Genomic DNA, 27,480 nt, shown 5'->3' with positions numbered 1-27,480 from the left:
TGACCCTTCAGCGGGCCTTGACCCTTCAGCAGTAAAGTGGGAAAACCAAATGCTTTGCGAAGCTGCTTTAGGCTGAGGCTAAGAGCTGGGGTGCCCTCTGCTGTTCAGAGAGAGTTCTGGCGTCACAAGAAAGGGAACAAAAGCGGTATTGCCAACCTCAAATGTTCAACAAGCCGGAGTCAGGCCCTGAAAACTCATAAGTTTGGCTTGAAAATAATGAGATTTTGTTTAAAAAAAATAATAAAAATTTGGATTCTTGTGATTTGCCTTTTGGTTTTGGAGCCTGTAGGCTGCACTCCGGTCACATTTCAAGCTTTCCTCTGTACCCAGGAGGGCTAGAAACTCACTTTTTGTTTCCAAAGAAAGCAGAGATTCTTGGGTGACCTCTTAGTTCTAGCAGCTGGGGCTGTAGGAAAAACAGTAAAAATTGTGACACTTATGATGAGCTCCTAAGAGTTGCCAACAGTGCAAAAGCACCAGCAAGAAATAATCATGGGACATTGTTTGCAAGTAGGGTGACCACATGTCCCAATTTTATAGGGACAGTCCTGATATTTGGGGCTTTGTCTTAGATAGAAGCCTATTACTCCCCACCCTGTCCTGATTTTTCACACTTGCTCTCTGGTCACCCTATTTACAAAGCAGGGGGTCAGGGTGGGTAGAGAATTCTGTCCAATAACCAGTAAATTCCAGTGTCACCCCCCACCGTAGTCACCTGCCAGGTAGCCTCAGTGGGGAGCATCCAGGGACAATCCTGCCCTGTCCCCTAACCTCTGCTGAAGTGGATGGAAGTCCTTGAGCACAGTGCAGCTAGTGTGAAGTGGAGGAGGTATCCTGGTCTCTGCCCCCATAAACCACACAGCTCCTGGAAGCTCCCTTTGCTCAGCCATAGAAAGCTATTTGGGGATTAGCAGGTCCATAACTAGGTGGATCCACCTCTCACTGGATCAGGTAGAGTGGTTCATATTTTATCCAGCCTGCCTACCTTCTCACCTCCTCCCCTGACATCTGTATCCCGCGGGGGCATGTGCTTCATTCAGGAGTAGAACAAAATCAGGACACAATATACAGGTTAATGCTGGACTCAGTTTTATTTAGGGCCCAGTCCTGTTCCCACTAGAGTCAAGGAAAGCATAGCCTTTGACTTCAGTGGGAGCCAGGCCAGACCCAGAGAGCTGGGGAACGATGCTGGATTGACAACACTGCAGTATGAGCAATGTGCCATGGTATGGACCTTTCACATCCTCGTTCCGGATGCTCTGCTGTCAAAGTCAGTCAAGGTGGAAGTCAGCATTGGATTTCTCAAGGTTTTCCTACAGGAGCCCTCTCTCCCACCCAAAAGTTTAGAACAACTGAACTGACTTTTGCTCCAGATAGAGGGTAACGCTTACAGAATATAAAAGAAAACAATCACCTTTCTATGGGTTTTCCTGAAGCATCCTAGAGAATTTAACAGAGGATTCTACCACTTCCCTTGCTTTAGGACATAGAAAGGATCATGTACTCTATTAAGTCCTACAGGGTTTTAGGGTGATTAACTATAGAACCCCATTACATTTCTATGGAATCCCAGAGGTTTCATCCCCATTACATTCAATGGGACGGAATCAGGCATCAGAGATTCCATCCTGGTTTGACACCAAGCCCGGAGCATGCTGGGACATGACACAGAGAACATAGTCCGTAGTGCAGCTACCCCTGCGACAGAGGCATGGTCAATAAAGTACAGAGCCAGGTTCTTCTCCAGGAAGACTCAGTACCTTGATTGAAGGAGTTCCTTGTATGTCATCTGGGACACCGTGTCCTGCTCGGGAAGGGGGTTGGGTTTATCCTTTCTGTCCCTCTGCACCATGGGCTGCACAAATGGCTAGGCAGATTAGGGGTTTGGGGGGGGGGGTGTTAAGCCATCCTCTGATGCGTCAATGAGGGAAGAAGGATGTTTGGTCTCAAGTGTCCAAAAATGTGATCCAGCATCCTCCGCTAGCCAATGGGGACATGGGTAGGTTGGACACTCCTTGCACTGAGTCGGCCGGGGCCAGGTTTCGGTATTGCCAGCATCAAGCATTAAAAAATAATGAATCCAGAATGAAACTGATTTAAAAAGTCATGAGATTTTTTTTAAAATGACAAATATGGGGATCTTCTGGTCTCAGCGCCTTTGGGGTGCACTCAGGTCATGTTTCCAAGCTTTTCTTCAAGCATAAGGCCTAGAAACTCACTTTTTGTTTTAAATGAAAGAGGAGATTCTCATGCTCTCTCTCAAGTCCAGTAGCCAGAGCTAAAGGAAATACACCAAAAGTCGGGAGAGTTGCTAGTACTGCTGTTTAGCCATTATCTGATCTGCCTGCCTCTTTGGCCGTTCTCTCTGGAAAGGCAGTGTGACCCAGTGCATAGGGCACAGGAGTGAAGTCAGGAAGCCTAGGTTCTATCCCTGACTCTGCCACTGACTCACTGCATGACCCTGGGCAAGTCACTTCATCTCCCTGCAAGAGGGCAATAATGAAACTTTCCCACCGTCATGAAGTGCTTTGAGATCTGTGGTTTAGAACAGCAATGAGAGCACTAACTGCTGTGATCATGGATCTATGGGTCTGGTAAGGAGCCTCGTACCGTCGTGTCTCCTAATCTGACCCAGCTCATGAAGGAGACATTAACATCCTTGGAAATTCCTTAGGTTCAGACCCTGCTGCCATCAGAGCCAGTAGCAAAACTCTCGTTGACTCAGAGGGGGAGCAGGTCTGAGGCTTTGCAACAGCTGCCTTCTTGCCACCTGTGCTGAAGCACCCCCTTCCCAACAACATCAGTGCACTGGGTGCCTGCTCAGACCTCATGGTTCGGAGTGACACCCTCAGGTCACCAGGGCCGCTCTCTCGGTGTCTTCTCCACGCCTCCTTTCTTGTTCCATTTCATTCCATCAGCGCCCCACGTCTCCTGCCTTGTGCCAGATCGACAGCCCTGTGGCTACAGCTGGAGGTCCTCTGTGTGACCCGTCCACAGTGCTCGGAGGTAGCAAGGCCTGAGAAGAGGAGGAGGGTGGCTCAGGCTGAGTGGTTTGCCCACATTCATACAGCGAGGTAGCTGCAGGGATGTTGAAGGAGTCATTTAGAAAACTTGAGAGGTTGTTTTGGGAGAATCCAGCCAGCAGAGCAGCTGCATAAGGCTGATATAAGAGGCACCCCAACTTAGGTGTGGGGTGAGGCGCATGTACGGGGAGAGAGCTCCATGACTGGAATGGAAATCCCTGGGGGAGGATCTGTAGATCAGGACTGAGATGCAGTGGGAGAGCTGGGAGGGGGTAAGCCCAAGACTGGAGTAGCAAGGCGTGCAGCAGGTCAGGAACGAGGTGCACTGACTGGGCTGTTTTTCGGGTGCATTGAGAGCTGCACCTGTGAAGCTTGCCTGTCTGCCTCTGCCTCTGACACCGTCATCCTAGAAGAGCAACTAAGCTCCTGTCCGTTTGGGGATCTTCATGCAGTTCACTTGGACAGCTGGTTCTGGAGCACTGAACCCTCTTTCCAAGGCAGTAGGGCTTAGTGCATTTCCATGGTGGTTTTAGTTGCTGGTTGGGTTTCCCCTGTTCTCTACAGCAGTCTCATTAAACCTCCCACACTGTGATTAATTAACGAAGGCTGCGGTAGTTTCATGTGAAGCCGGAAGACCGCTAAAAAAAAACTGTTTGAAACCTTTCCTTGAAATAATTAAAGGAAGAATAGTCTGAAAACCCTGTTAGCTCCCACCAGGCAGTGCCAAGTACAGGCAGAGCCATCCCCAGGAGCGGCCTGGTCTTAGGATGCCTAAGGCAGTGTTGTTTAGTGCATAGAGCACTGGAGTGAGTCTCAGGAGACCTGGGTTCTATTCCCAGCTCTCTGTCGTTTGTCCGTGAACAAGTCACGTCCCCTGCTGTGTGCCTCAGTTTCCCCATGTGTAAAGTGGGGGTCATGATATTGACCTCCTTTGTAAAGCACTTTGAGCTCACCCATGAAGAGCACTAGGTATTATTATTCAGAGCAGCTCTGACTACAGTATAGTCAATGCAGAGGCTTAACTTGGAATAAAAAGAACGAGGAATCCTTGAGGAGTCCTTAGAGGCTAACACATTTATTTGGGCATAAGCTTTCGTGGGTTAGAACCCACTTCATCAGATGCAATGGAATGTCACCTGGAAATAAACGTCACCTGTGCCCAGGCAGTGCTGTGGGTACCTACAGCCTAAAGGCTCAGCAGCTGCAACCGGGGCCACATTTTCATGAGACTGCAGCATGTGGGCTGCTGCGCTCTTGTGCAAATCTGCCCATTGCAGCAAGAGCTGCTGGATGTGGAGCGTTTTGCAAATCTGGCCTAGCTGGGAACTGAGCTACTTCCCATAAACCAGCCTTACATGCCCCCAGCCTGGCATGGGGCGCAAACCTCTGAGCTTCGGCTGTGTCTACGCTAGAGAATGGAATAGTCACTAAGCAGTTAAAGCACAAACCAGTGCCATGCGTCCACACTTGCCAGGCACATTCGGGTTAAGGATCACTGCAGTTTGGCCTCCCATTTCCGCTAGCACTCACCTCCATCCCTGCAGGTGTGCTACCCTCTGGGTCCCTAACCCACTCTGGGGAGCCAGGGGTCCTGATGCACTCGCATGGCCTTGTGAAATGCATTCGCTCATCTTCCGCAGCCAGGGTTCCAGGCTCTGTAGCTTTGTTCGCTCCCTATCCCACTGTTTTCCTGGAGGCTGGGTAAATGACATGGTGTGAAACCCCCTGTGATTTGTCACCCTCCTTCCCCTGTATCATTTGCAACCGAGGCTGACATTAACAAGAAAGTCACACTCTCCGCAAGCCGCAGACAGCTGGGCTACGTCCATGCAGCTGTCAGGCGATACAACTCCTGGGATTCAATCTTAAGAGGGCCAGGGAAGTCAGTCCCTTTCACTGCTGCCCTGGTTTTCCTGTGGCATGAGAGGAGGATGCTCAGACAGGTTGGAGAGAGAGGAACCTCCACTCCCGTTTCTTGAGAGACAAGAAACATTTGCCTTGCAGATGAGAGGAAATGAGGTTCCTCCTGCCTGCCTGAAAGTCCCTGGAACCACTCCTGGATGGCAGCAGGCTCTGGATTTCAGTGCTGGAGAAAGACAGAGCCTTGGCAGCCCTGGAGGCGGACGTCATCTCTGACCACGGGGCAGGTTTCCCACATACTGCTCCATCAACACGCCTCAGCACCCTGACCTTGCTGGACCCCTTCTCTAGGGATCAGAGCCTCGCTGGCAGCATTGATCCTTGGCATCTCTGCCAATGAGGGCACTGCCAATTAGTGCCAACGGCAGTGACGAAGAGACCTGCTCACTAGGAGCAAGGCTGAGGATTTGTCTGTTCTGGGGATTTGCCTCAGTCCAGTTCCTAGCAAGCAGGCCTCTTCGTCACTGCCGTTGGCACTAATTAGCAGTGGCCAGACCCAGGTGCAAACCCCCACTGTCGACAGGCAAAGCTGCAACAAGTTGCGCTTTGCACCAATTCAGCTTCCTCCAGTTGCAAATATGAGTAACTTACATCAGTGCAAATAGCCACCTCACCTCTTTACACTAGTGCCCCTACACCAAGGTAGGAAATACCCAGTGCACACGAGACCCACCAACTCATTGCCCGCACACCCTAGCTGTTAGCTGGTAAGAGGCAAAAGGCTCTATGGTTAGCCCATTGCCCTGAGCCATCCAGTCCCTCCACACATTCTCCGAGCACATCAGTGCATCATCACTAGATAGAAGTACAAAGTGAGCTGCCACTCATTTCAAACAACAGCCGCGGGATAGTTAGAATGATCTACAGTTTGCACATAGGAGCTTTGGGTTCGTTAACTAAGCTCATGCAAATGGAGTTAGCTCCAAGCAAATGTGTGGCTCGGATAACTATTTTTTTCTCTAAGTGCTTTCCACAGCGATTATTTTGATTAGTAACTGTCTCTCCCTCACCTCTTCCCAGTCCCCCGCCCGCCCCGGCTCTGCATTTCAGGGCCTGATCCCCCTCCCACCGACACCACACTGACTCTAGTGTGTTCTGTGGATTCTAATCCACACGGGAGGAAGCACAAGGAGAATCAGGCCCTGGGCTCCTTCTTTGGACTGCATCTAGAAGCGAGACAAAGGGGCAGGATTCCTTCCCTCCCTTATGCTGGTATAGCCCCCACCAAAGCCAGCGGAGCGTTACATCAGCGCCGGTGACATCAGAATCAAGCCCCGAGTCTCTGGCAGCAGAATGCCTCATTGTAATAAGCGGGGCTCAACGCTAATGAGAAAAATCAGCCCAGTGGGGAAGCAGCAGGCTGCGTCTTGTGGAGAAAAGGTTCCTTCAGGACAAAGGGAAGTGTTTAATTAATACATGGAGATTTTATGCTGTGCAGAGGTGGTGCTGGGAGCTGGGGTTTGCTATTAAAATGGAAAGGAAAAAAAGCCGCCCCTTTTCCAGCTCTCAGAGACATTTGCATTTGTGAGACAGAACGGCGCGTTACCCAACACACCAGCAACTCATGAACAGGAGAGGGATTCACAGCCTCTAGGCCGGGACATGGCTCCCTCTGGCTCTGCATGCTGAGCAGTTTTGGCCTTTCGACGGGCTGGGCTTCACTGCCATCGGGATAATAGTGGCACGGTGCGCAATGGATTCCAAATCCACTGATAGCCCTGCTGGCTTCAATGGGAGCGGGAGGAGAATCTTGGTCATCACAGAATCAGAAGTGTAGGACTGGAAGGAACCTCAAGAGGCCATCTAGTCCTGATCCCTGCACTCAAGGCAGGACTATGTAATAGTCTTGGCAGGTGTTTGGAGAAACTGTTCTTAAAAACCTCCGAAGACAGATTCCACAACCTCCCTAGGCAATTTGTTCCAGTGCTCAGCTACACTCCGGACTTTCTGCAATTTTGTCCACCTCTTTCCTGAAATGTGGCGCCCAGAACTAGACACAATACTCCACAATCACAATAAATCAATGCAATAATCTGCACTCATATTGTACAGTTTAGCCAATCTGCTTTACAAAGCTGGGGCGGTGTCCATCTCCCAACAGGGAAACTGAGGTCCAGGCTAGGCAAGCAACCTGCCCAATATCCTACACACAACCCAGGAGTCCTGGCTCGCAACTCTACCGGACTGCACCACTGCCCACTGTAGCGGGCTGTGCTGCTGTGGGATGTGTGCTTCATGGAATTTCCCACATGGAGTTCAGAGAGAAGTTTCTTAGCCTTGACTAGTTTCACACACCACTTAGCAAATTAGAACCACCAGCGTCCCACCCCAGGCACTAATCCCAGGCTGTTTTACAAACACTCCTGTCATTTCCTCCTTCCCACCTCGCTTATTATTCCCCTGCATCTGAATAATTTGTTGACATTTCCCTCCCCTTCCCTTAGACAGTATCTGTGACCACAGCTACATCAGCCCAGTTTGCCATTACATCAGCTCGCACATGCTAAGCCGGGCTGTGACTGCTCTGTATTTGGAAGGGAGGCCTGCAGGGAAAACACAGCAATTCGCTGCAATGCTCTTCCCAACGCCCCAGCATGGTACAAAGAGGGACCAAGTTCTGGTGCTTATGGCAGAGTTATCAGTCCCACCCACTCTGTATCTGCAATGGGGCAACCTAAATTGATCCTGTAGCTTCACCTGGCTTCAGAGTTCTCCTTCACTTCCCATCTTCAGTGACTGCGTGGCATTCCTGGGCAGTGCTGCCTTCCGCCCCAGAGGTAACTGCATCTCAGCTGTTGGTGAGACCATCCCGTATTGCAGTTCCTATTTTGCGTTTATCTAGCTCCTTCCCTGCAGGAAGGCCTGTCCCTGTTGAGCGCTGAGCGCTCCCAACTCCTACCACTGTCCACGGTGCTCAACAAACAGGGCTCAACATCTCCCCGGGTTGGGCCAGAAACAACCAGAGGCCCACTACAGCCGAGACTATCTTCTCAAAGAGGCTGCTCTTTGGGATCCCCGAGCTCCTTGATCATGGGCTCCTAGACCTAGAACCTCAAAGGTATTTAGGCTCCTAATTTCCCTTGAAACCAATAGAAGTTAGAGGCCTAAATACATTTGAGTATCTGGGCCCTACTTCCTAAATCATGGTGGGAGCCTGCTGCAGGGTGTGATCAGACAGGCCATAGCTGCTGCCATTTGTGTTTAGCTAGGGGGATGTAACTAATTAGCTCCGGGGCTGCTAGCTGCAGAGTAAATATCTCCCCCCCTTTCATCTGTACCAGGTGGCAGTCTGAGATCAGAGGGGACGGTGACTTACAGCTGGCAGGACAGCACTTCAAAAGGGGCCACCAATTTCACTGCTCAATGGCAAATGCAAACAGACGGGAATGGTTTTCTCCCACGGCCTCTGCAACAACTTTCCAGAGAAGGCTCAAGCCACAGCATTCAGATCTGGATCACAGGCGCCGTGATCAAGCTCTGATTTATCACCTAAAAAGAATGGCTCAGGCCTAGGAAACTCCTTCAGACCCTCTGCAGTGCTAAGTAGTCAGGGTATTACTGAGCAGGGCTGGATCTGACATGGTGACAGCTCAGCATAGCCCATTACCTAGACTCTGAGCCAGCCACCCCACTCCCTCTCATGTCTATGCAGCTACAATGGAACGGGATACTCTGTATGTCCCCTGCCGGTATCCCTTGTTTCAACTACCTTCCTTCTCTGCAGAGATGCACTGGATGAGGGCTTCTGGTATTAGAAATACCTCATTAGAGAATTCCAAATGTGATGACCCAAAAAGCCACTAGGTGTCCTCAAAGCAGCACAATAAAGCAACCCAAGACAGTCCTGCTCCTTTGCCAGGCTCAAAGATTAGCCAGGCAACTCGCTGGAGTGGCAGGGAACTCAGTCCTGGCGACTGGGTGGGTTTGCTAGGCCTCTCTGCCCCCTGGATTTCTGCATGTTCCATTGCTGCACTTCGGGCTATCGACTGCCTTTGGGCTTCAGGATGCAACCCACGACCAACTACCCCATCCAGCTCGAAAGCCCACATGGCATGTGACAGACCAGAGCAAAAGGCATCATGGTGCTGGCCCATCCACTGAAGTCTTGAGTCACCCTGGAGACACTCTTCTGTCTGGCCCAGATTTCCCCAGCCCTGGCAGGGAGCCTTCATTCCTGCCTCCCAACAAGAGTGTTCTCTTTCTCCCTCTCCTGACTCCTTGATCTTTGAGGCAGAGTCAGCCAGCTGCAATCAGCCCAGACCTCTGCTACCATCTGTTGCATTGCCTCTGACTCACTGGCACTGCTTGATCTAGGCCAGGGGTGGCCAAACTTTCTGGCCCGAGGGCCACACTGGGGAATAGAAATTGTATGATGGGCCATGAATGCTCACAAAATTGGGGTTAGGGTGTGGGCTCTGGGGTGAGGCTGGGGATGAGAGGTTTGGGGTGCAGAAGGGTGCTCCGGGCTGGGATTGAGGGGTTTGGAGAGTGGGATGGGGATAGGGGCTGGGGCAGGGGGAGAGGCTCAAGGGGTGCAGGCTCCGAGTGGTGCTTACATCAAGCGGCTCCCGGAAGCAGTGGCATGTCTCTTCTCCAGCTCTTATGCGGAGAGGCGGCCAGGTGGCTCTGCACACTGCCCCATCCACAGGCAGCTGCCCTGCAGCTCCCATCGGTGCAGCCCCCGACTCAGCGCCCCAGCCAGAGTGCTGGAGCAGGGCTGAGCTGTGTGGTGCGGCTTGCAGGCCGGCTCAAAACAGCTCGCAGGCCAGATGTGGCCTGCAGGCCGTAGTTTGCCTGCCCCTGATCTAGGCCCTATCCTGAATGTAGGGCCTGGATCCAAGTGAGGAGTATTAAATTGGGCATTTGGGGAAAGACTAGGGAAACGTTTGCAGCACGTCCGACAGGCTGATCCCCCGATTACAATGAATCCATGTCTAGGCTTTGCATTATGGAGCTGGGGAGGATCCCAGGGGTTATTTTGCTGAGCCAGGCCCCACAGAATTACATCACCATGACAGCACGGAGTGCCCACCTCCTAGTGAGCAGGGAGTGTGGCCAGAGAGAATCTGCACAGCTGGGACTCATCTGCAGCAAATACTTCCCCCAGGAGCTGCAGCATCTGGCTTAGGGAGATGAAACTGGATTATTGACGCTGACTCACAAAATGCCAACATCTCATTGTGATGGGCCCACTTCTCCCTGCAGAAAGCACAGCCACTGAGATCTGGTCACATCACCCTCCCACTTTATACAGGTGCGAACAACTGCAAGGCAGCAGCCGCTGGATTTTACACCCTCTTTCTCCCTTCCCTGCCTAAGTGCCCTCTGGTGTTCCCAGCAATGTTCTGCATCCCCTCACTCTGCTCTGAGCTACTAGCATCAGACGCTGCCTGGCAGCTGGTGTGCTGGGTAAGAGGAAAGTATATTTTGTGCAACAGTTTAAAAAGGATTTTTTTCCAGTTTGTTTGAAATTCTGTGATTTTATTTTTTACAAAAATATGTAAATGAGATATTTAAAATTGTTCAAAAATTACAATGTTGTAACAACAAAAATTTCCCCGCTGTCACTGGGCCACACACTGGGAACTTCACAGCAACTGCAAGGATAGAATTTAGGTGCTCATGGCTTAGAGCTCAAGTCCCTGCTATTTGGGAATTCCCATTATCTGCTACCAGTATAGGGCCTATGACACACAGCTGAGCAGTTCCGACTCTATCCAGGAGAGGGCAGTGATGCACAGCCACACAGTACATGACACTATCCAGTAGGGAACAGTCCTGCACTGGGCTGAGAAGGGGCTGGACAAGATATGCTCGCTCTTGGAGCTCTTTTCGATCCCTAGGTTATAGCAGGGCCTTGGTGTAGTTACCTTGAGAGGGCAGAGGTCCTGTGTCTCACGCAGCGTCTGCTATGGGGAGACGGGCGGCCGATCAGGAATGGCTCGGTTATCCCTGGTTACAATCGGCTGCGGCTGCTGCGGCGCTGGGCTGGCTCTCTCCCTGGCTCCCTGCAGTGTTGTGGGAGCGTAATCTGGTTATGACCCCGCTGCCAGGCGTCTTCCCTCAGAGAAGCACTGTGAATGGGCCTGCTGCCCAAGAGACAGCTAAGCCAGGCGGTCCTGAGCTGGGTGCACTGGGCTTGGCGTGCCAGGAGCTTTGCAAGCACCTGTGTTTCTGCTCCTCTGGCCGATTGCGGCTACCTTTATGGATTGTTTCAAAGTGCTAAAAACTACCTCAGGGCCCCATTTCCCTGGACTTTCCTGGCCCTACGGTGGCACCAGTACCCCAACCACCCCACCCTGCCGTGGCAACAATAACCTATCCATCCCCAGCCCTGTGGTGGCACAAATTCCTCAGGGGCCTTGTCCCCAGCCCCGCTCATCCGTTGCCTGGCCCCTTAGCATCTCCAGTCACTGCTACTCGGAACACACTAACAGTCGCCCTGCACTCCCATCAGGCCTTTCATCCCAGGATCCCAAAGTAGCTACAAGTCCAAGCAGCAGAAGGCCAGGGAAGTGGGGCCCCAGTAGCAGCAAGGCTGTAACACCCTTCCATACCCACGGCTAGAGTCACCCAGCCGAGCCCTATCCATAAACGGCTGAGAAAACTGTTGCAGACAGGCCCAGTGATTGCTCTGTGCTGGTATGAGTCATGTTTAAACGTGACTTAGCGTGAGCCGCATGGATACGGATTTCCTTCTGAGAACCGTGCAGGCTGGCCACGGGAGAAGCACAAGGATGGTTTTAGAACATGATGACGGCACAGATGGCAGGAGAAAACGAACCCCCCTTCCTTGTTCTGATCAGGGAAGCTCTCCCTGCTAGCAGCCGCCTTGTCCCATGGCTCTGCCCAGTGCAGCATGGCCAGGAGATTAGCCTGGGCAGCTATATCGGCCTGCCAAGGGAGAGCCTGGCTTTGTTCTCATTGACCGAGCCTGTCACCGGAGCACTTGCCCCATCACAAATCACGTTTACAACCAATGGGCTCTTTCAAAGGCAGGAAGCATGGAAGGATCTTAGGTGGTTTACACTTGTGATTGGCTCTGGCTAAGCTGCCATGCAGCTTCCTCCCCTCCGGTCCTGCAGCTACACCCTGGCTTGTTCTGCACAGGATGGGAAGGGATTGTCACTGGTAAATCCCATTTTCCTCTAAGGCAAATGACTTTATTCAGAAATGTACACAAAAAGCCAGTTAAGCTGGTGACTGCAGCAGCGTTAAGGCTGCCCTAGTGCAGGGCCTTCGATGTCAGTCTGTACACTTGCTAGGGACAATAAGAATTTCCCAGGCTGGCTCCCCCTCCCTTTAGTCCACGCCCCAGCTTTGCAGCTCCCCAGTTTGATCCCTCCACAGCAGGGAGGGAGCTACAGAATCTCTCACTGCAGAGAGCCTTTGCTCAGTGAATACAGGTTTTAATTGTGCTGCTGCTAGGAGCAGGAATCGCAACCCATCCATCAAAGAGCATTTGGCCACAAACCACAGATACAAATTTAATCAAAACCAAGAAAGAGGAAGTGACCGCTGTGGCATTCTGGCTTCGCTGTGGGACGCGTGTACGAAGAGGTGGGTCCAAAGCCATCCCCTAAACTCTCGGGGTGTTGGAAATCCAAAGTGAGCTCAGGGTCCAGGTTTTGAAAATGGTCCTTTATCTGTGAAGTGAGCCAAAAAATAATAATCGTGGATCTGAACACCCCAGAGCATCATGGGCATTAAAATCCTGACCTGGAACTGGATCTGAATGTTGCAGCTCGGCCCCATCTCTGTGCCAGAACAAGTGAAGGCAGGTCTGCCTGTTCTATGCTAAAAGCAGAGTCATCCGTCTGCTTCAAACGGTCCTCAATCTAGCCCCCGTGCCTCCATCTGTCAGAGCACGCCCAGGAGTGCTGACAACGCTTGGCTTCAGCTCTGGGCACAAGCAACGGGCAAGTTAATGGGAAATGAAGTTGCTGTCAATCCAGGCATTGGACTGGCTCCTCTCTGGCTGATGGTGCTCACCATCCATTCTACCTTATATGATTAGGAAGTTCCCCTGTAGCTCGCCGAGGGATTCTGTGCAGGGAGGGATGTCTTGCACCCTGGGTGCTTGGCAAGCGTAATGTCACATCAGAACAGGAAGGCTGGTTCCATCCAAACAATGGAGTCAGAAGGGTTTCTTTAACCAGCGTGTCTGGCTACACAGGGTTTTCATGTGAGTGCTGCAGCTCTGAGCCATGGTTAGAGAAGCACAGTAGAGTATGAGCACATAGCCCCTGCATACCCTGATCTAAAGCGTCCTTTCCCAATGGCAGGGGACACGATGTTCCGGCTCCATGGGGCGCTCTTCTCAGCCAAGCTCCTTCTTGGACCTTTGCAGGTGGTCAGAGTGAATTCCTCCCCCCCCCCGCCCACCCACCAAAGTGCTCCTCCTGGACTGGTCATCTCCCGCACTGCGGTACAAGGCTGGTGCGTTCTTCAGCAATTTGGGGCTGGTGTAGGACCAAGGGCTGTGGGGTCTTGGATGAGGGTGGAGATGAAGGGGTGATGCCCTTGGGTACCGAGGCTGGCTAACAGACGATCAGGAGCCCCTGCTGGCCAACAGCTTCAGAGGTGTGTGCACACGAGGGTGGGGTGCTGCCGCGACGTCCTGTGAAGGCAGCTACAGAGGTGCAGCAGGAGAGAGCAGGGTGCAAACTACGCAAGGCTAATCCAGACAGCATCACCGCCACTGCTGCTTTCCCAGGACCTCAGAGCAGGACCCTCCAGGGGGTGGGGATTGGGAAGGGGCTGGCTAGGAGTCAGAGATGCACAGCGCCTCCACTGCGTCACTCAAGCCCTGGTTCACTCCGCCAACGGCCAGCAGGCAGTTCTTCACCACGATGCTGGAGCAGGTGCAGCGGGGGGTCGGCATGGGCGGCAGGCTCTCCCATTTGTTCTTCCCTGGGTGGAAGGCTTCAGCTGACTCCAGGACTGTTGGCTGGTTCCCTGAAAGAGCCAAAGTAGGGTGGAGGGGCGGGGGGGGGGTGGTAAGAGAGCAAAAGTGTGGTGGAGTCAGGATAAATATATAAAAAGAATGGGGGGGGGGATCAGATTTGAGCAGAAAAGAAATCACCACTTTGGGGCAATGATCCAAAAGCAGAAATGGCCTCATTTTGTCATCTCTTTTCCCCCTTTCCCATGAGGATGCCTAGGAGGTCTTCTCTGCTACATATACTGAGGCCCAAAGAACAAAGACATCTCTGGGTGGTCATGCATAACTCAAGGGGATACCTGCCAGCTTCTGCTCACATTCCTGCTTCCAGTCTTGCTCACTCTGTTTTGTGTTAATCATACAAATAAAAACACCACCTAGCTCTTACATAGTGCTTTTCAGCCATGTATCTCAAAGCACTTTACAAAGCAGGTCAGTATCCTTAGCCCCACTGGGGGAAACTGAGGTACAGGAAGGGAAGCAATGAGAACTTGCATTGAATAATTTCTTTCTTTCCACATATTGCAGGACACAGAAACCAAAGCCAGCTGCAAGCTGCAGCTTGTACTGACTGGTCTGCCCCCTGCTGTCCAAAATGGGTGATGACCTCTAGTCTCTGCAGCTGCACCCGGCACCCTTGCACAATGGCAGTTGTGCGACGCTGGCTCCTCAGGACCCACAATGCCCTTCCTGGCCTGCGATGGAATTGCCGGTTTGCACTCTTGTTAGGGCTGCAGTCAGCAGCTAGAAGGTACCATGCAGTGAACCCCCTGCACCATCCCTCACAACTACCCAGGAAGGAACAACTACCACGAAGGATGGCTCCCAAACACCCAGCAGCAACCATATGAATTTGGGGGGGGGGGAGGCAGGGCAAGAACTCTTTCACGGGCATCTCCTAATGGGAGTGGAAGCTCGCAGGTAACGCATTACCCAGAACTCAGGGGAGGGATGGGAAAGAGAGATTTGTACCTCACAAGCATCATATGAGACAGAAGAGGATTTCAGCCTCAATTTTCATAAGTGACTAGTGATTTCAGATGGCTCCATTTTTGGGTGCCCCACTTAAGATATTGGAAAGAGGCTTCATTTTCAGAAGGCAGGTACTCAACAGAAAAATTATGCCGCTTCCGGGGTCCCTTGCTGGGGAGCCAAAAATGCAGCCACCCAAAATCAACAGGGACCTGTGAGAGTTTTGCCCAATTCAGGTGAGATTTCCCAAAGTGCCTGAACAACACGGGAGACTAATGGGGAGATTTTCATAGCTTCGCATGGCAGTTAGACACCTAACTCCCACTGAAAGTCAACGTGCCTTTGAAAATCTCCCTAAGGCTCTCTGAAACTTAATGGGATTTGGGCTCTGAAGTGCTTAAGTGAGTTTTGAAAATGGGGCTTAAGCTCTTAAGTCACTTCAGTGCTTTTGAAAATGTTACTCTTCGCCTCCAGTTGTTCCTCACCTAGCCCCCCGGCCACGATGACCCTTCCTTTCAAGTAGCCAGCGACAAAGTCCGCTCGCCTTTTCTTTAGGAAGGAGGAGCGTTCCATCTTCATCCAGCCACCTGAGAAGAGAAAGGACAGATAGATGATCCGTGCTTTTTTAAACTCAGCAGTTCACCGCTCTCCTGGTGAAACTCAGTGGTTTGTTGGGGAGTTTCGCTCAGAGTCTTTGGTTCTGTTCGAATCCCAGACACAAACTCAGTCAAAAGTCACTGTGGGGGAAGGGGGGTACTAACCTCACACAGGGTGAAGTTAGAGATAGACCTGAGCCAAAATCCCAGCTCCCTGAAGGGCCAGGCATTGGGTGTTTGAAATCTGAGCTCAGAAAAGGATACCGATTTTTCAAAAGGCCCTTGTCCTATCTTTCCAACAGGCTGAACCGAACCCTGGATCCAAACTGGGCTGCTAGAAAAATCTGGATTCAGATTTTACATCCTGTGCCCATCTCCAGAAAGTTGGCATAAACATCCCCTCCCTCGCCAAGCAAAACACCTGCATTTCACACTAGCCCAGACACACCAGCAAGCCAGGGGAAACCAAGGCCCTGCTTGGTGTTTCCTTACTGAAGGGAGAACAGCTGAGAATCCATGTGCTCCATGCAGATCTTACCTGTATGCAAACAGGTGCGGCACAACTAAACCAAACCCTGCTGGCCTCTCCACCTCCATAAAGCCTGTTTGCCTGGCATTGCCCTGGCTTGTGTAAGCCTATGTCACAGCTGACCAAGTCTCTCAGGGCAGTGTCCAGGAGAGAGTTTGGTGTTGGAGCCAGCTGCCTGGACAATGGGTTTGCCACCTGCAGGCTGCATGGCTAGTTTGCTTTTTTTACTATTGATGACATTCCTTCTGCAGAGCTGGGTGCAAGCGATCCACAGTCAATCCTGCGGGAGGCAGTGTGCCTCAACTCTCAACAAAGCCGATGGGAGCTGCAGATCCCTCTCAGCCCACCTAGGTCTAGCTCTCTCTCTTTAGGCCTTTGCTGACTTAGAAGATATTGCCCTTCACATCACACACACACTCCTCACCTGCAAGCATTGAACCTGATGGACACCCACCTTGCTCAATGTCAAACACATCCACAGTCTTCATGAACTTGGGCTGCCGGTACAGCCTGCCCTGCCGCAGCCCCCCGAGACTGAAGAGGCTGTTCTCCGTGGGCACGAAACTGGAGAAGGCCCTTTTGCTGGGGATGCTGGGGAACTTGGTCCACGACCTGGTCTCTGTGTCGAAGACCTCGAAGGCATTGATGGCATATTTGGACTGCCTCCCACCTGTGACAGACATGGGGACAGCAGCATCCCAGGGCAGGGTCAGTTTGTCAGTTAGCTGCTTCCAGGCTCCGGGAGAAGCCTGGGCTAACTGGGAGTAACTTACCTGGCAGCTGAAATGCGTGAGGTGGGTTCCAGGCAATACAGAACCATATGAAGGAACTTAAGTAACCAACTTATAATTATTATTACCCTTATCCATCCTCCCTCCCTCTGCTTTCATCCGCCACACTCGCTGGATGCATCTTAGTCTTAAATTAGATGGTAAGCAAGGCTGGTCAGAAAGTTTCCATCCAAACGGTTTTTCAATGGAAAATTGGGTTTTTAACTAAATGAAAAATATCAGGAAAAGTATCAGCTTTCTGTGGAAATTTTCAGTTTCTTTCATCAAAAAACCCAAACACTCAAAACCCAAAATATTTGTAATCTGAAATGTTGCTGCAGTGCCTCATGGGAGTTGTAGTTCAGGTGCCTCATGCTCCCATTCTCCTCTATAGGCTAAGCTCCCTGGTTGGACTACGTCTCCCATGATGCAGCACAGCCAGGGACTCCCATGATGCTCTGCCTCCTCTAACAGAGGGGAAACTGTGGTACATCATGGGACATGGGGTCTGACTAGAGAGACCAGCTTATAGCACAGAAAAGGCAAGAAATCCCATTTTCTGACCATTTTCTCTAACTGGAAGGTCTTTGGGGGCAGGGACTCTCTCTTCCTCAGTGTGTACACAGCACCTAGCACAATGGACCCCTGCTCCTAAGAGGGACCTTTGGGTGCTACAGTAATACAAAATAACAATGGTAATAAGCCCAGTTACTAATGGAGTTGACCATCTATCCCAGCTGTTGGCAGGGGTTGACTGGGCCGTAGAGATTAAACTCTCCTCTTGCCGTGGCGTGGGATCCCTTCAGGTCAGGGACGAGGCGCAGTGAATGGGGGGAGCTTGTCTGTGCCAGCCCTGTAGATAGACAGAGACCATCAGCCTCCAAAGCTGTCAGTACAGCACATTTCACCAGCACTTATCCTCACTTGGCAACCTTTAAAATCAATAAGTAGATGGATCACTCGGTTCCCTGAACAAGATTAAAAATGTGATTTGATGTGTGGCGCGCTCCTTGCCGCACAGCCATCGTGGAGCCCAGCTGCTCTAGGATGACAGCACATGGAAATGTCACTGCCACGAAGCCAGGGGATGCAGGGGAAGGTCAGCGCTGGGGGAAAGAGTCGATGACAGGAAGTGGGAAGACAACATGTGAGGCTTTCGGGGGGGGGGGGCAGCGGTGGGATAGGGCCGGGGGGCTGAGGTACAAAAGCCAGTGGCTGGGATTTTCAGAACAGCTTAATAATTAATTATTTTCATTGTGGAAGCACCTAGGAACCCCGGGCAGGGGGTTATGCTAGATGCTGTACAAACACAGACCAGAGAAATGGTCCCTGCCCCGAGGAGCTTACAATCCAAAGTATAAGACAAGAGACAACGGGTGGATACGACAGAGATCGGGAAGCATTAGGAAACCATGGCACATTACCCTCAGCTGATCGACAGTGTTCTCAACCACACCAGCTACCTAACTGCTAAGGAAGATGGTACCCAACTTCCATTCAAAATCATCGTAACTGCTAATATTATGGTGCTTGTTGCTGCTGGAAACAGAACACTGGACTACATGGAAGACTGGGGTGATCTACTGCGTCCCTCCTCCTTGACGGACTCTGAATTTAGCATTCCCTTGTAGGGGCAAGAACCCAAACGTGACAGCACTGAGCTAGTGCAAAAGGACTGGAAAATTAAACGGACTATGGACAGTAAGTGGAAACAATTGACCTAAAGCTACATCTACATGGGAGCTAGGAGGTGCGATCCCCAGCTCATGTAGGTTTGTTCAAGCTGGCATGCTAAAAACAGCACTGTCGCCAGGGTAGCACGGGTGGTGGTTTGGGCTAGGCGCCAGAGCATGTACCCACTCGGAGCCCCGGGTACGTACTAGGGCAGTAGCCCCAGCTACACTAGCGCAGGCATGTCTATGCAAGCTGGGAATTACACCTCCCAGTTCAAATGTAAATGAGGCCTAAGGAGAGTGAAGTGCAAAAAAGGAAACAAACGGTAGGAATGCATAACTAATGGTGGTTCAGCACTGCCAATTGCAACCCCTCTGAAATCATGAGTCAGGCCATCAAAAATCCTGAGAGTGTGACATAGACTTCAAGATTTTTTTTAAATAATAAATGTTGTGGTCTTTTTATTTGCCTCCTTAGTCTTTAGGATTTATGTTTACAAGCTCTTCTCTGCAATCATGTGTTCTGGAAAGGTAGTTTGTTTTTGTTTTTTTAAAAACAAAAATAAAAGCTCAGAGATTCAAATAATCACATGACTCCAGGAGCTGGGGCTTTAAGAAAAATCAGCAAATCTCTCAAGACTTATAATAAAATTACTAAAGTTGAAGACACTGGTTCATGCTTTAAAATTCTCTCCTTTGTAATAGTCTAGAAGTGCCGTTAGTAACACCATGAAGGACATTTTTAAAAAAGAAATATTAAAATATTCATTTGAATTCAACAGCCTGAACCTGAAACTAAATAGAACTAGACTTTTCCCAGCTTCTATTTCATACAATGAAAACATGTCCTTTTTATGCACCATGCACTTCATGTTCCGCACTTAGAGCAACGCTGGATAGCTAGCACTGAAAGGTATTTAAATACGTGCCAGTGTAATCAAGGCTAATTCACAGTAAGATGGGTACTGCCAGCTCAGGAACTTTTGCAATTCAGACTGGGTTCAGCACTGGTGCTGCCCACAACATGGCCAAGAACTCAAAGTGATAGACTAGAACGGCCGAGGCAGCTAGTACTTAATGGCAAAAGATGCCATATTATTCTTTTTATAAATCAAATGCAAATGAATACATTTATTTCCCGTTCAGGTGCTCGGCATGTCTTTGAAGACTGGAAATGCGCGCTTGCTGAAGGGCCTTGCACACTGTGTGATCAGTAGAAACGGGTAAACTTCAAATGCATCAAAGGTTCTTTTCTGCAGCAACCTTAAGAGAGGCAACATTACCAAGGGATTTGAGTATAGTCAGGGCTCCTTGGTTTTGATCCAAGCTTTGCCACCGACTTGCTGTGTGATCTTAAGCAAGTAGTGCTGTACCTCTGCCTCAGTTTCCCCATATACAAGAGGAGGATAAGGATACTTACTCCCCACAAAGGGGCAATGACATCCTGACATCAGTGGGGTTTTGTTATTCAGGATCAGACCCTTATGTTTTTACAGGGCTTTGAAGACGTAAACGGTCTCTGTATAGACAGAGCATTTTTATTGTTATTAAAGGCCAGGTACTTGTGCAGGTGTCTCTGGTCTGCAACTTGAGTGGGCAACTTATCTCCCTCATACCAGACCCAACCCTGAACCTGCAGGCGCCAATGGCCAAAATCCCCCTGATTTCAGCAGATGCAAGAGCAGGCCTGGTATTTCTAATGGTGGCTAAACCCATGGGATGCATTAAAATCACCACTTGGGGGTGGACGGAAGCCGCTTCCAGAACCTCCTATGAGGTTTTAGGTCAGTCTGCGTCTGTTCTAGGAATTCTCTCACCGTCAGCGTTCACAGGAGCACACGGATCAGAGGAGCTATTGTCCAGCAGATCCCCTACAGAAGAACAAGGAGGGAGGCAGCCAAGGCCCATCCTTACCAAGCACGTAGATCTTGGTGCCCCGCAGGAAGGAAGTGGCGGCGTACCTAGGTGTGGGCATTGTCGCGAGTGACACCCAGATGTCCTTGAGCATGTCGTAGTGCTGCATGAAGTTGTGAGGCCGCAGGTCCAGTCCCATCCCACCAGCCGCATAGACTCTGTAGTCTGCAGAGGGCAGAGAAGCAGAGGCCACAAGAGCTCAGGAATGCATCCAGATCCTAGTTATTCCCTGGGACAATGAAAAAGACACTTGCCCTCAGGGCAATCTCCAGGGTGCAAAAATGCATGCATTGCATGCATGTGAACATGCAGGTGTGTGTTTGTGCATGCCTGGGCTCATTGCGCTGTCCTCTACTGGATAGAATCAGAACTGCTGAACTCTATGTCATAGCCCTTGTACTGCTAATAGGTAATGGAGATACTTTTGAGCCCCAGTTCAGTGCTCTATCCACTCCCCCGCAGTGCCTTTCTTCCTTCCATGTAAATATCATGGAACTCTAGAACCTCAGAGTCATTGATCTGTTCTGAGATAGAGTATTTACATCCCTAAAAGTGAGAGGGCATATTTGCCCAGAGCACAGGTAACTTTGGGTCTAGAGTGTCCATAGTCCCTTGGCACGAAGAATATTTGGGAGCTACCCTCTCAGTTTTCATGCGGTGCCCACTGTGCCATGTAAATCTTTGCAATAACTCAGACCAGTAGGTATTCTACTGTCAGGCCCATTCCAGTGCACCACGGCACTTGTCCTGGGCAGGGAAAGGGTTAATGAACCAGAAGCAGTTGCCAAAGAGGCTTTCTTCCCTTTCCTAACAATGGAATGAATATGAGTCCACCTCCTCTATCCCCCTCCCAGTGCACCTAGACAGATATTTAAACACTACAGCAAATAAAGCACCTTTGTGCTCTGAACTGGAAAAGCAGCTTCACCCAAGGGGTGGGGTTTGTTTGATTCTCTCACCCAGCTTGCTTTTGCCATCCTGCCTGATTTATTCAGGGCCACCAAACGGTCACTGCAGACAGGGGCGTCTGCGTTTCACGGAGCCGATCCCGTGTCAATTAGCCACATTCCCAGCAACTCACATTCCCAGCAACCCATCCCTTCTGTGAGGGGAAATGGGGCTCATGACAGTGAGGACTAAGATCCCTGGCTGGCGCCAGATACGTGCCTGAGCTCTCACACAGCCTTGCTGGTGCCTTATGTCTTGACTTGCAGCACCCCCTGCTATTCCAGCCTTGGGGTTCCCATGTGGAGCTCAGCCAAAGCACCTCAATCCCAACCCATAGCCCCTCCTGCTACTCAGTCTAGGTGTTCCCTGTACCCAGCTGATGCCCCACTGTCCTAGCCTGCATCACAGGGGTTAAGGTGGGGTGACTGTTTGCCTTTGGGGCTGCTTGGCCCCTGAGGGGGCAGGGTGCGAAAGGTGCTGTGGAGGAGCAGGTTGTGTTGTTTCACTCTGGCTGGATACAAGTACCTGGCTATTTCTCCCTGGAAGAGGAGATGAGGTCATAGAAACAGGTGGAGCACTCAAATTACAGCAGAATCAACACAGCACTCTCCAGCCCATACTTAGGGAGGGCGTTTGAACCGCCCCAGAGCAGGCAAAAGATGGTGAGTCCTGTGACCCAAGCCAGGACACACACAAGGCACAGAACCGATTTGTTGATAGCTGACTCCCTGTCACCCACATCTGTCCCTGGGTAACAACAAATGCAGTCCTCACCGATGGAATCCTTTACATACAGACACAGGGGGCGGGCGGGGTTTCTCCTACACAAACGCTTCTAGGCTTTTCTATTCCCAGAAATGAAATCCAAGAACCCAATGGCAGCAGCCTGGCCCACAAGAGCATCCCTACAATAATCTCTCAGTGTACCCAGAGCAGAGCACTACTGAGCATCCCTACAATAATAAACCAGTATAGGAAGCCCTTAGCAATCCCAAGCAACCCTATAACACACCAGCATATGCGCACCCCCCCCACCCCCAACTTCTGAACAACCTTACACTAACAAACTAGTCTGCTCAAGGAAGACAAAATACTGTGGGAAGGATTTATGTTCCAGACTTCTCCGGCCAAATTGATCCCTGCTGTATCTGTGTTTAAGCCAGCAGACTTACAGCAGGGATGAAACCAGCTCGATGATGGTAAACATTGGGTTTTGGTTTTTTTTAAAATGCCTGGACAGTATCCTTTTTAATCCACCTAAAAATAAATGAAAACCCAACCACTTCCAAAGAAGCTGTCTGGCCATTAGGCAGAAGACGCGTTCATGATCCAGATCGCGTCAGGAAGCTAACTGACCTTCGGGCTCATTGCATAAGAACACGGCTCCCAGCTTGGGGCTTTTCATTGCATGGCAGCACATTCCAAAGGAAATTAATATTCCAGGCCTCCGCTTAGAAATTATAAACAAGACGCCTAAATAGGCAAGCCAGAGCCCTGATACAAGGATTTTCCATTTGTCCATTTAATGCCATAGTATTATGAAAGGCAGAGGAAAGAGGAGTGTTTGGAGCTCACCAAAAGACACCTCCTTTTCTTGCACCACAGAATTTGTACCTGCATTTTGCACTCACAGTTCAGTCAGTGGTGCAAACCAGGGCCCTTGTGCCTCTAATGACAGTACCTGAAGCGGTGGGAATCAGGCAATGGGAGGCATCAATGCTCCATTCACACTTGTGCAGTTGGTTCATTTACACGGGTGCAAATTTTGGGATCCGGCTGGGATATCCCTACCGATGCTGCAGAATCCCCCTATTCCATGAGTAGCCCCATAGGGTATCGCAACCTGGCCCTTTTCAGGGGCAAATTGCCACCCTCTCTCCAAGGAAGATTAGGGCATTGACTGTTGGAAATGCACCTACTGATACTCTCCCTAAACTGGCCGTGAGGTTCAGGGAGTTCACAATGGGGCCTTGGGCATAGGCGGTGGGTTACATGGGCCCGCGGTGCCCATGCTCCACCAATATTCAGAGCACGGGGGTCTGGCTCCACTGGCCCTGCCCTCTGCCCCCGGGTGCCTCCCCCAGAGTGTCCCTGCGCAGCGGCTGGCTGCTGCTCCCTGCGCTATGCTCCCTTGCCAGCCGGTGGCTGGCTTCTTTCACACCGCGCCCACCAATGCCGCTCCACCACTCCAGCTACAAGGGAGTGGGGCGGGCTGAGACGGCTGCTGTGGTCTGCGGAGGGAGGAGGCACATGTGATGTGATGGCACCTCTCCCCCCGGGCCCTGACCCTTCACCAGTCAAGCCACTAGGTGGTGGGATGCATCCTCCCCACTTGGCGCCACGGGGGAGCCGGTGGAGAGGGGCCCTAGGGACACACGCAGCGTGGTGCGGGGTGAGTGTGCTGCTGTTGGCAGGCCCACCGACAGCGATTCTGGGCCCCAGGGCAGATCAATCAATGGCCCCGAACGCGCCCCCTCCCCTCGCCAGAGGAGCCCCAGGTCAGTTGCAGCCCTGTCCCTGGAAGACTTCTGAAAGGCTGTTGAGCTGGGGTGGGCCAGGGAAAGCTCAAGGCTTTTCCCATTTATAATGAAATCAGGAGGCAGAATGACTGCACCTGTCTACTTGGTAGCTCAATATGGCTACGGTAGACTTGCCTGCTCCATTGTCTGTTTCTCCAGAGGGCAGTGGTACAAGTGCCAAACCAGATGAAGTGGTGGATCCCACCCATCCTGTGGCCCAAATGGAAGGAGAGATAAGGAGCCTACCATCTCAATTGTACAGCCCTTGGAAATAGATGCCAACCGAGAGCAACTTGTTCCTATTCGTAGCCCCTTGGGAAAAGTCACAGTAATTGTCTCCGCTCACGGATTCTAAGCCATTTTATGATTCTTGTAGCCTGGTTTGCAGAGGTGCTAAGTACTCATCACTGCCAGTGACATGAATGGGAGCTTTAGGTTTCCCGCATCTCTGACAATCAGGCCATAAGACCTTGGAAATACACATGAATGGGACCATCCCAAGGACCAAATTCTGCTCTCCATTCAATCCGGGATTGAAACTTGTGTAACTGAGAGCAGAACTAGGCCCTACATAACCCCTATGTTATGTTATGTTAACTCTGCCCTATAGAAAACCTGCAAAACTAGAGTTGGGCACAAGCCAAAACCTGGGATCCAAAAGTCACCCAATGTTGGGAAAATTTGGATTGCAGCAATGCAGCTTGTGCCTGTCTAAAATAATCACGGCCATAAGAGTGCTCACCGTCCACAGGCAGAGCTGGAGAGCCAGTGGGAACCACAGGGTCTGTCTGGGTTCAGCAGCGTCAGTGAAAAGTTCTCTTTACAGTGGTTCTGGTCCAGTCCTGCCTCGTTTGAACATTGCAAGGGGGAGGGGTCTAGCTGACCCAACTTCTCCAACCTGAGGTAAGGCTCAGCTCGAGTTCCCAGTGCAGGGTTTGGGAAGGGGGATTGTTTCCTTGCCCCTGTTCAAAGCCCCCCACCACCCCAAGTGCCTCTGAAAGCTGTTTGGCTAGATACATAAGCTGAACCCATGTCCTACCCTCCACCCTTTCTCTCTGCAGTGCGACTCCCCACACGCTGCCTAGGAAACAAATTCTCCTTGCCTTTCACCGTCACGGAGATGCCCATGGAGGCTTCCCTCAGGGAGTTCCTCTTCTTCCACTTGCCCTCATCTATGTTGTACATCTCCACTATCTTCAAGGGCGTCTGCTTCATCCCGACCCCTCCTATCACCATGATCCGCTTGCCCAGGGTGGCCACGGCTACTCCGGCCCGGGCCGTGGGCATGGGAGGGAGAGAGTTCCAGTGGTTGGCTTCGGGGGAGTAAACCTCGAAGCAGTTCATGGGGACTCCGTTGTCATCGCAGCCTCCGATGGCAAAGACCTGGCCGCCTGCCTCCACCAGCGAGCAGTAGACCCTGCCACTGGGGAGTGGGGCGAGGGTTTTCCACTGGAAGTCTTTGGTACTGGGCACTTCCATTGCGGATCGTCAGGGATGAGGCAGCATCTGTCCTGCTTGCCAGGGGGCTGGCTAAGCTGCAAAACACAGCCAGAGATAAGCATCACACACAGACAAAAACCAACAGAGAAATATACAAAGAAACAGCCCCCCCCCCCCCCGAGAGCCGGGAGCACAGCAACCCCTTCATGAGCAATGCATCCATGCAGTCGCCCATAATGAGAGGTCCCATCTACCAGAGAGCGAGAGAGAGAAGAAGGAGCCGGTACCTTTCATCACGTCTCCATTAATCCTGCAGTTCCACATCTGCCAGAGCAGCTCACGCGGAGCCAGGTCCTAAAAATAAAAGGCACAGGTTGGATTCAGCTCGCTCCCCCCTTTTCCAAGCATCCCCTCCCCCACAGGACATTCCAACCGAGGATGCTGCAAGCCGTCTGCTCCCCGGCTCAGAGCTTTCTTAGCTCATGAGGAACTTTTCTTTGTTTAATTCTTCATTGACAAGATTAATATTAATGCCCATTGTCAACGTCTTCCCAAACCCCCAGGGAAACCTACCATGGTACCTCCTGCTGGGAAAGGCAAAAAAGCTGGAGTACAGAGACCAACCCTCCAGCCACAGCTCTCTGACTGTCACACGCAGCATTACAGCTGAACTGTAAAAGATCCAAAAAGCAGCCCAGCAGGACAGAGAGAGAGAGAGAGAGAGCGAGAGAGCGAGAGAGTCCCAAACTACCACTGGAAACCAGGGATTATTTTTTCCTCTCACCCTGAATAGCTGTCAAACCTTCAGGGGAAATGAACAAATGAAGAGCGACAGAGGAGAGCAGACACACAAAAGGGGAGCGAGAGAGGCAGCCACCCACGCACTCACACCTGTGTATAAATAGGGGTGCAAACCGCAGTGAGAAACTCAGCCTTCGTTATGTAACCAGAGCTGCTTAAAGTAAAGTAGAATTTATATATCCCATCACTCTGGGACTGTAGCACCTTGGACACACACTGTGTACAGAGCATAGGTGCACTTCTGGCTCCAGCAGCCAATGCTCCTCTCCAAGTGTCACAAACTGATCCCTGAAATTCAGGCCTCTGGCAATAATGGATATTTGCCACTATCAAAGGAGAGCACATGTGGAGGTTTGTTAGCCTATATGGGAAACCTTCCCGCACCTGGCATTGTAATGCTTCATACTTCTCCTTTATAGCGCTTTTCAGGGGAGGATCTCAAAGTGCCTTCACAGAGTAACATTATCCCCATTTGACAGAGGGGCACAGAGAGGTGAAGTGATTTGCCCAAGGTCACACAGTGAATCAGTGTCCAAGATGGGGAAAAAAAACAGGAATCTGGACTCCCAGAGTGCAGGCCTATCTGACTTGGTGCCCTCTTCCTCCGGAGCTTTAGGGATCTTGATGCATGTGAGATGCAGCCTGAGCCTGCTCCTCTGCACGGTTTTGTTTTAGTGAAGCTAACGCCCATCATCTCGTCTCAACCTTCTGGCTAAGACTGAACATGGCGTCAGTTTAAGCCTCTGATACTGCGATTGCGCTATTGGGGTGGTGGTGGGGAACTCTCTCCTGTTTGGGATGGGGGAGGGGGTAGGATCAATGGCCTAATGGCGCTTTCGTACCTATGATCCTATTTCAAAAATAAGGTAATGGCAAGCCCTATGCCCAAGCAAAGTCAGCAACTGGCTGCATGGTCCTGGCTTTTTAGGGGACAGCTGGCTTTTTAGGGGAAAAGGCCAGCCCCACATCCCTCTGCATCAGCAGGAGCAGAGGGAGAGGAAACAACTTGCTCCCAGACACTCCTGTGCACCACATCCCAGCAGCCTGAGCTCACACCGCCACTTGCAGATCATGGCTCTGCCCAAAGGCAGTGGCTGGGATGCCCCTTGCCATTGCCAAACTAGAAGCCATCACAGAATTCCAGAGGAGATATGTCTGCAGCACCTCCTACTAACCCACAGCGCATCTCATGCAATGCCTGGCATTGCTTCCTAAGGAGCCAGGCCTCCCACACGAGAAGCCTCTGGTTGCTTCTGGGCCGACAGGGCTGTCCACACACACTGAAAGGGTGGGAAGCACTTACTCCTCCAGTCCCGGCCGCATCGCTTCAGATCTCCCCAACCCAGAACCCTTTGACAGCGAGAGCAGATTGAGAGAGTCTGTAGCCTAGCAACAGCCACCTACAACTCCCTTTAATCACCCATCGATTTG

General features: G+C 51.2%; 1 protein-coding gene across 1 annotated transcript; it reads right to left on the bottom strand.

Annotated features, from left to right (window-relative positions):
• Positions 1–13,707: 13,707 nt before the first annotated feature.
• On the bottom strand, positions 13,708–25,287 carry KLHDC8A (kelch domain containing 8A). Its single transcript, XM_077839413.1, has 5 exons — positions 24,912–25,287; positions 20,342–20,506; positions 16,439–16,654; positions 15,345–15,446; positions 13,708–13,901 (listed from the first exon to the last, which is right to left on the bottom strand). Exons 1-5 carry the CDS (start codon positions 25,285–25,287, stop codon positions 13,708–13,710), a joined length of 1,053 nt encoding a protein of 350 aa, XP_077695539.1.
• Positions 25,288–27,480: the final 2,193 nt, after the last annotated feature.

The sequence above is a fragment of the Eretmochelys imbricata genome, chromosome 21 (assembly GCF_965152235.1).
Source record: "Eretmochelys imbricata isolate rEreImb1 chromosome 21, rEreImb1.hap1, whole genome shotgun sequence".
Lineage (NCBI taxonomy): Eukaryota > Metazoa > Chordata > Testudines > Cheloniidae > Eretmochelys > Eretmochelys imbricata.
The sequence above is the reverse complement of the archived record's forward strand: the minus strand, read 5'-3'. Positions and strand labels throughout refer to the sequence as shown.

Bases quoted from the DNA above. Each gene is read 5' to 3' on its own strand.
- KLHDC8A (XM_077839413.1), bottom strand. From the start codon at position 25,287: ATGGAAGTGCCCAGTACCAAAGACTTCCAGTGGAAAACCCTCGCCCCA. The intron at 16,655-20,341 runs GTAAGGATGGGC...TGTCTGTCACAG, and splicing joins CACCAAGATCTACGTGCTTG to GTGGGAGGCAGTCCAAATAT. The intron at 13,902-15,344 runs GTGAGGAACAAC...TGGCTCTTTCAG, and splicing joins CATCGTGGCCGGGGGGCTAG to GGAACCAGCCAACAGTCCTG.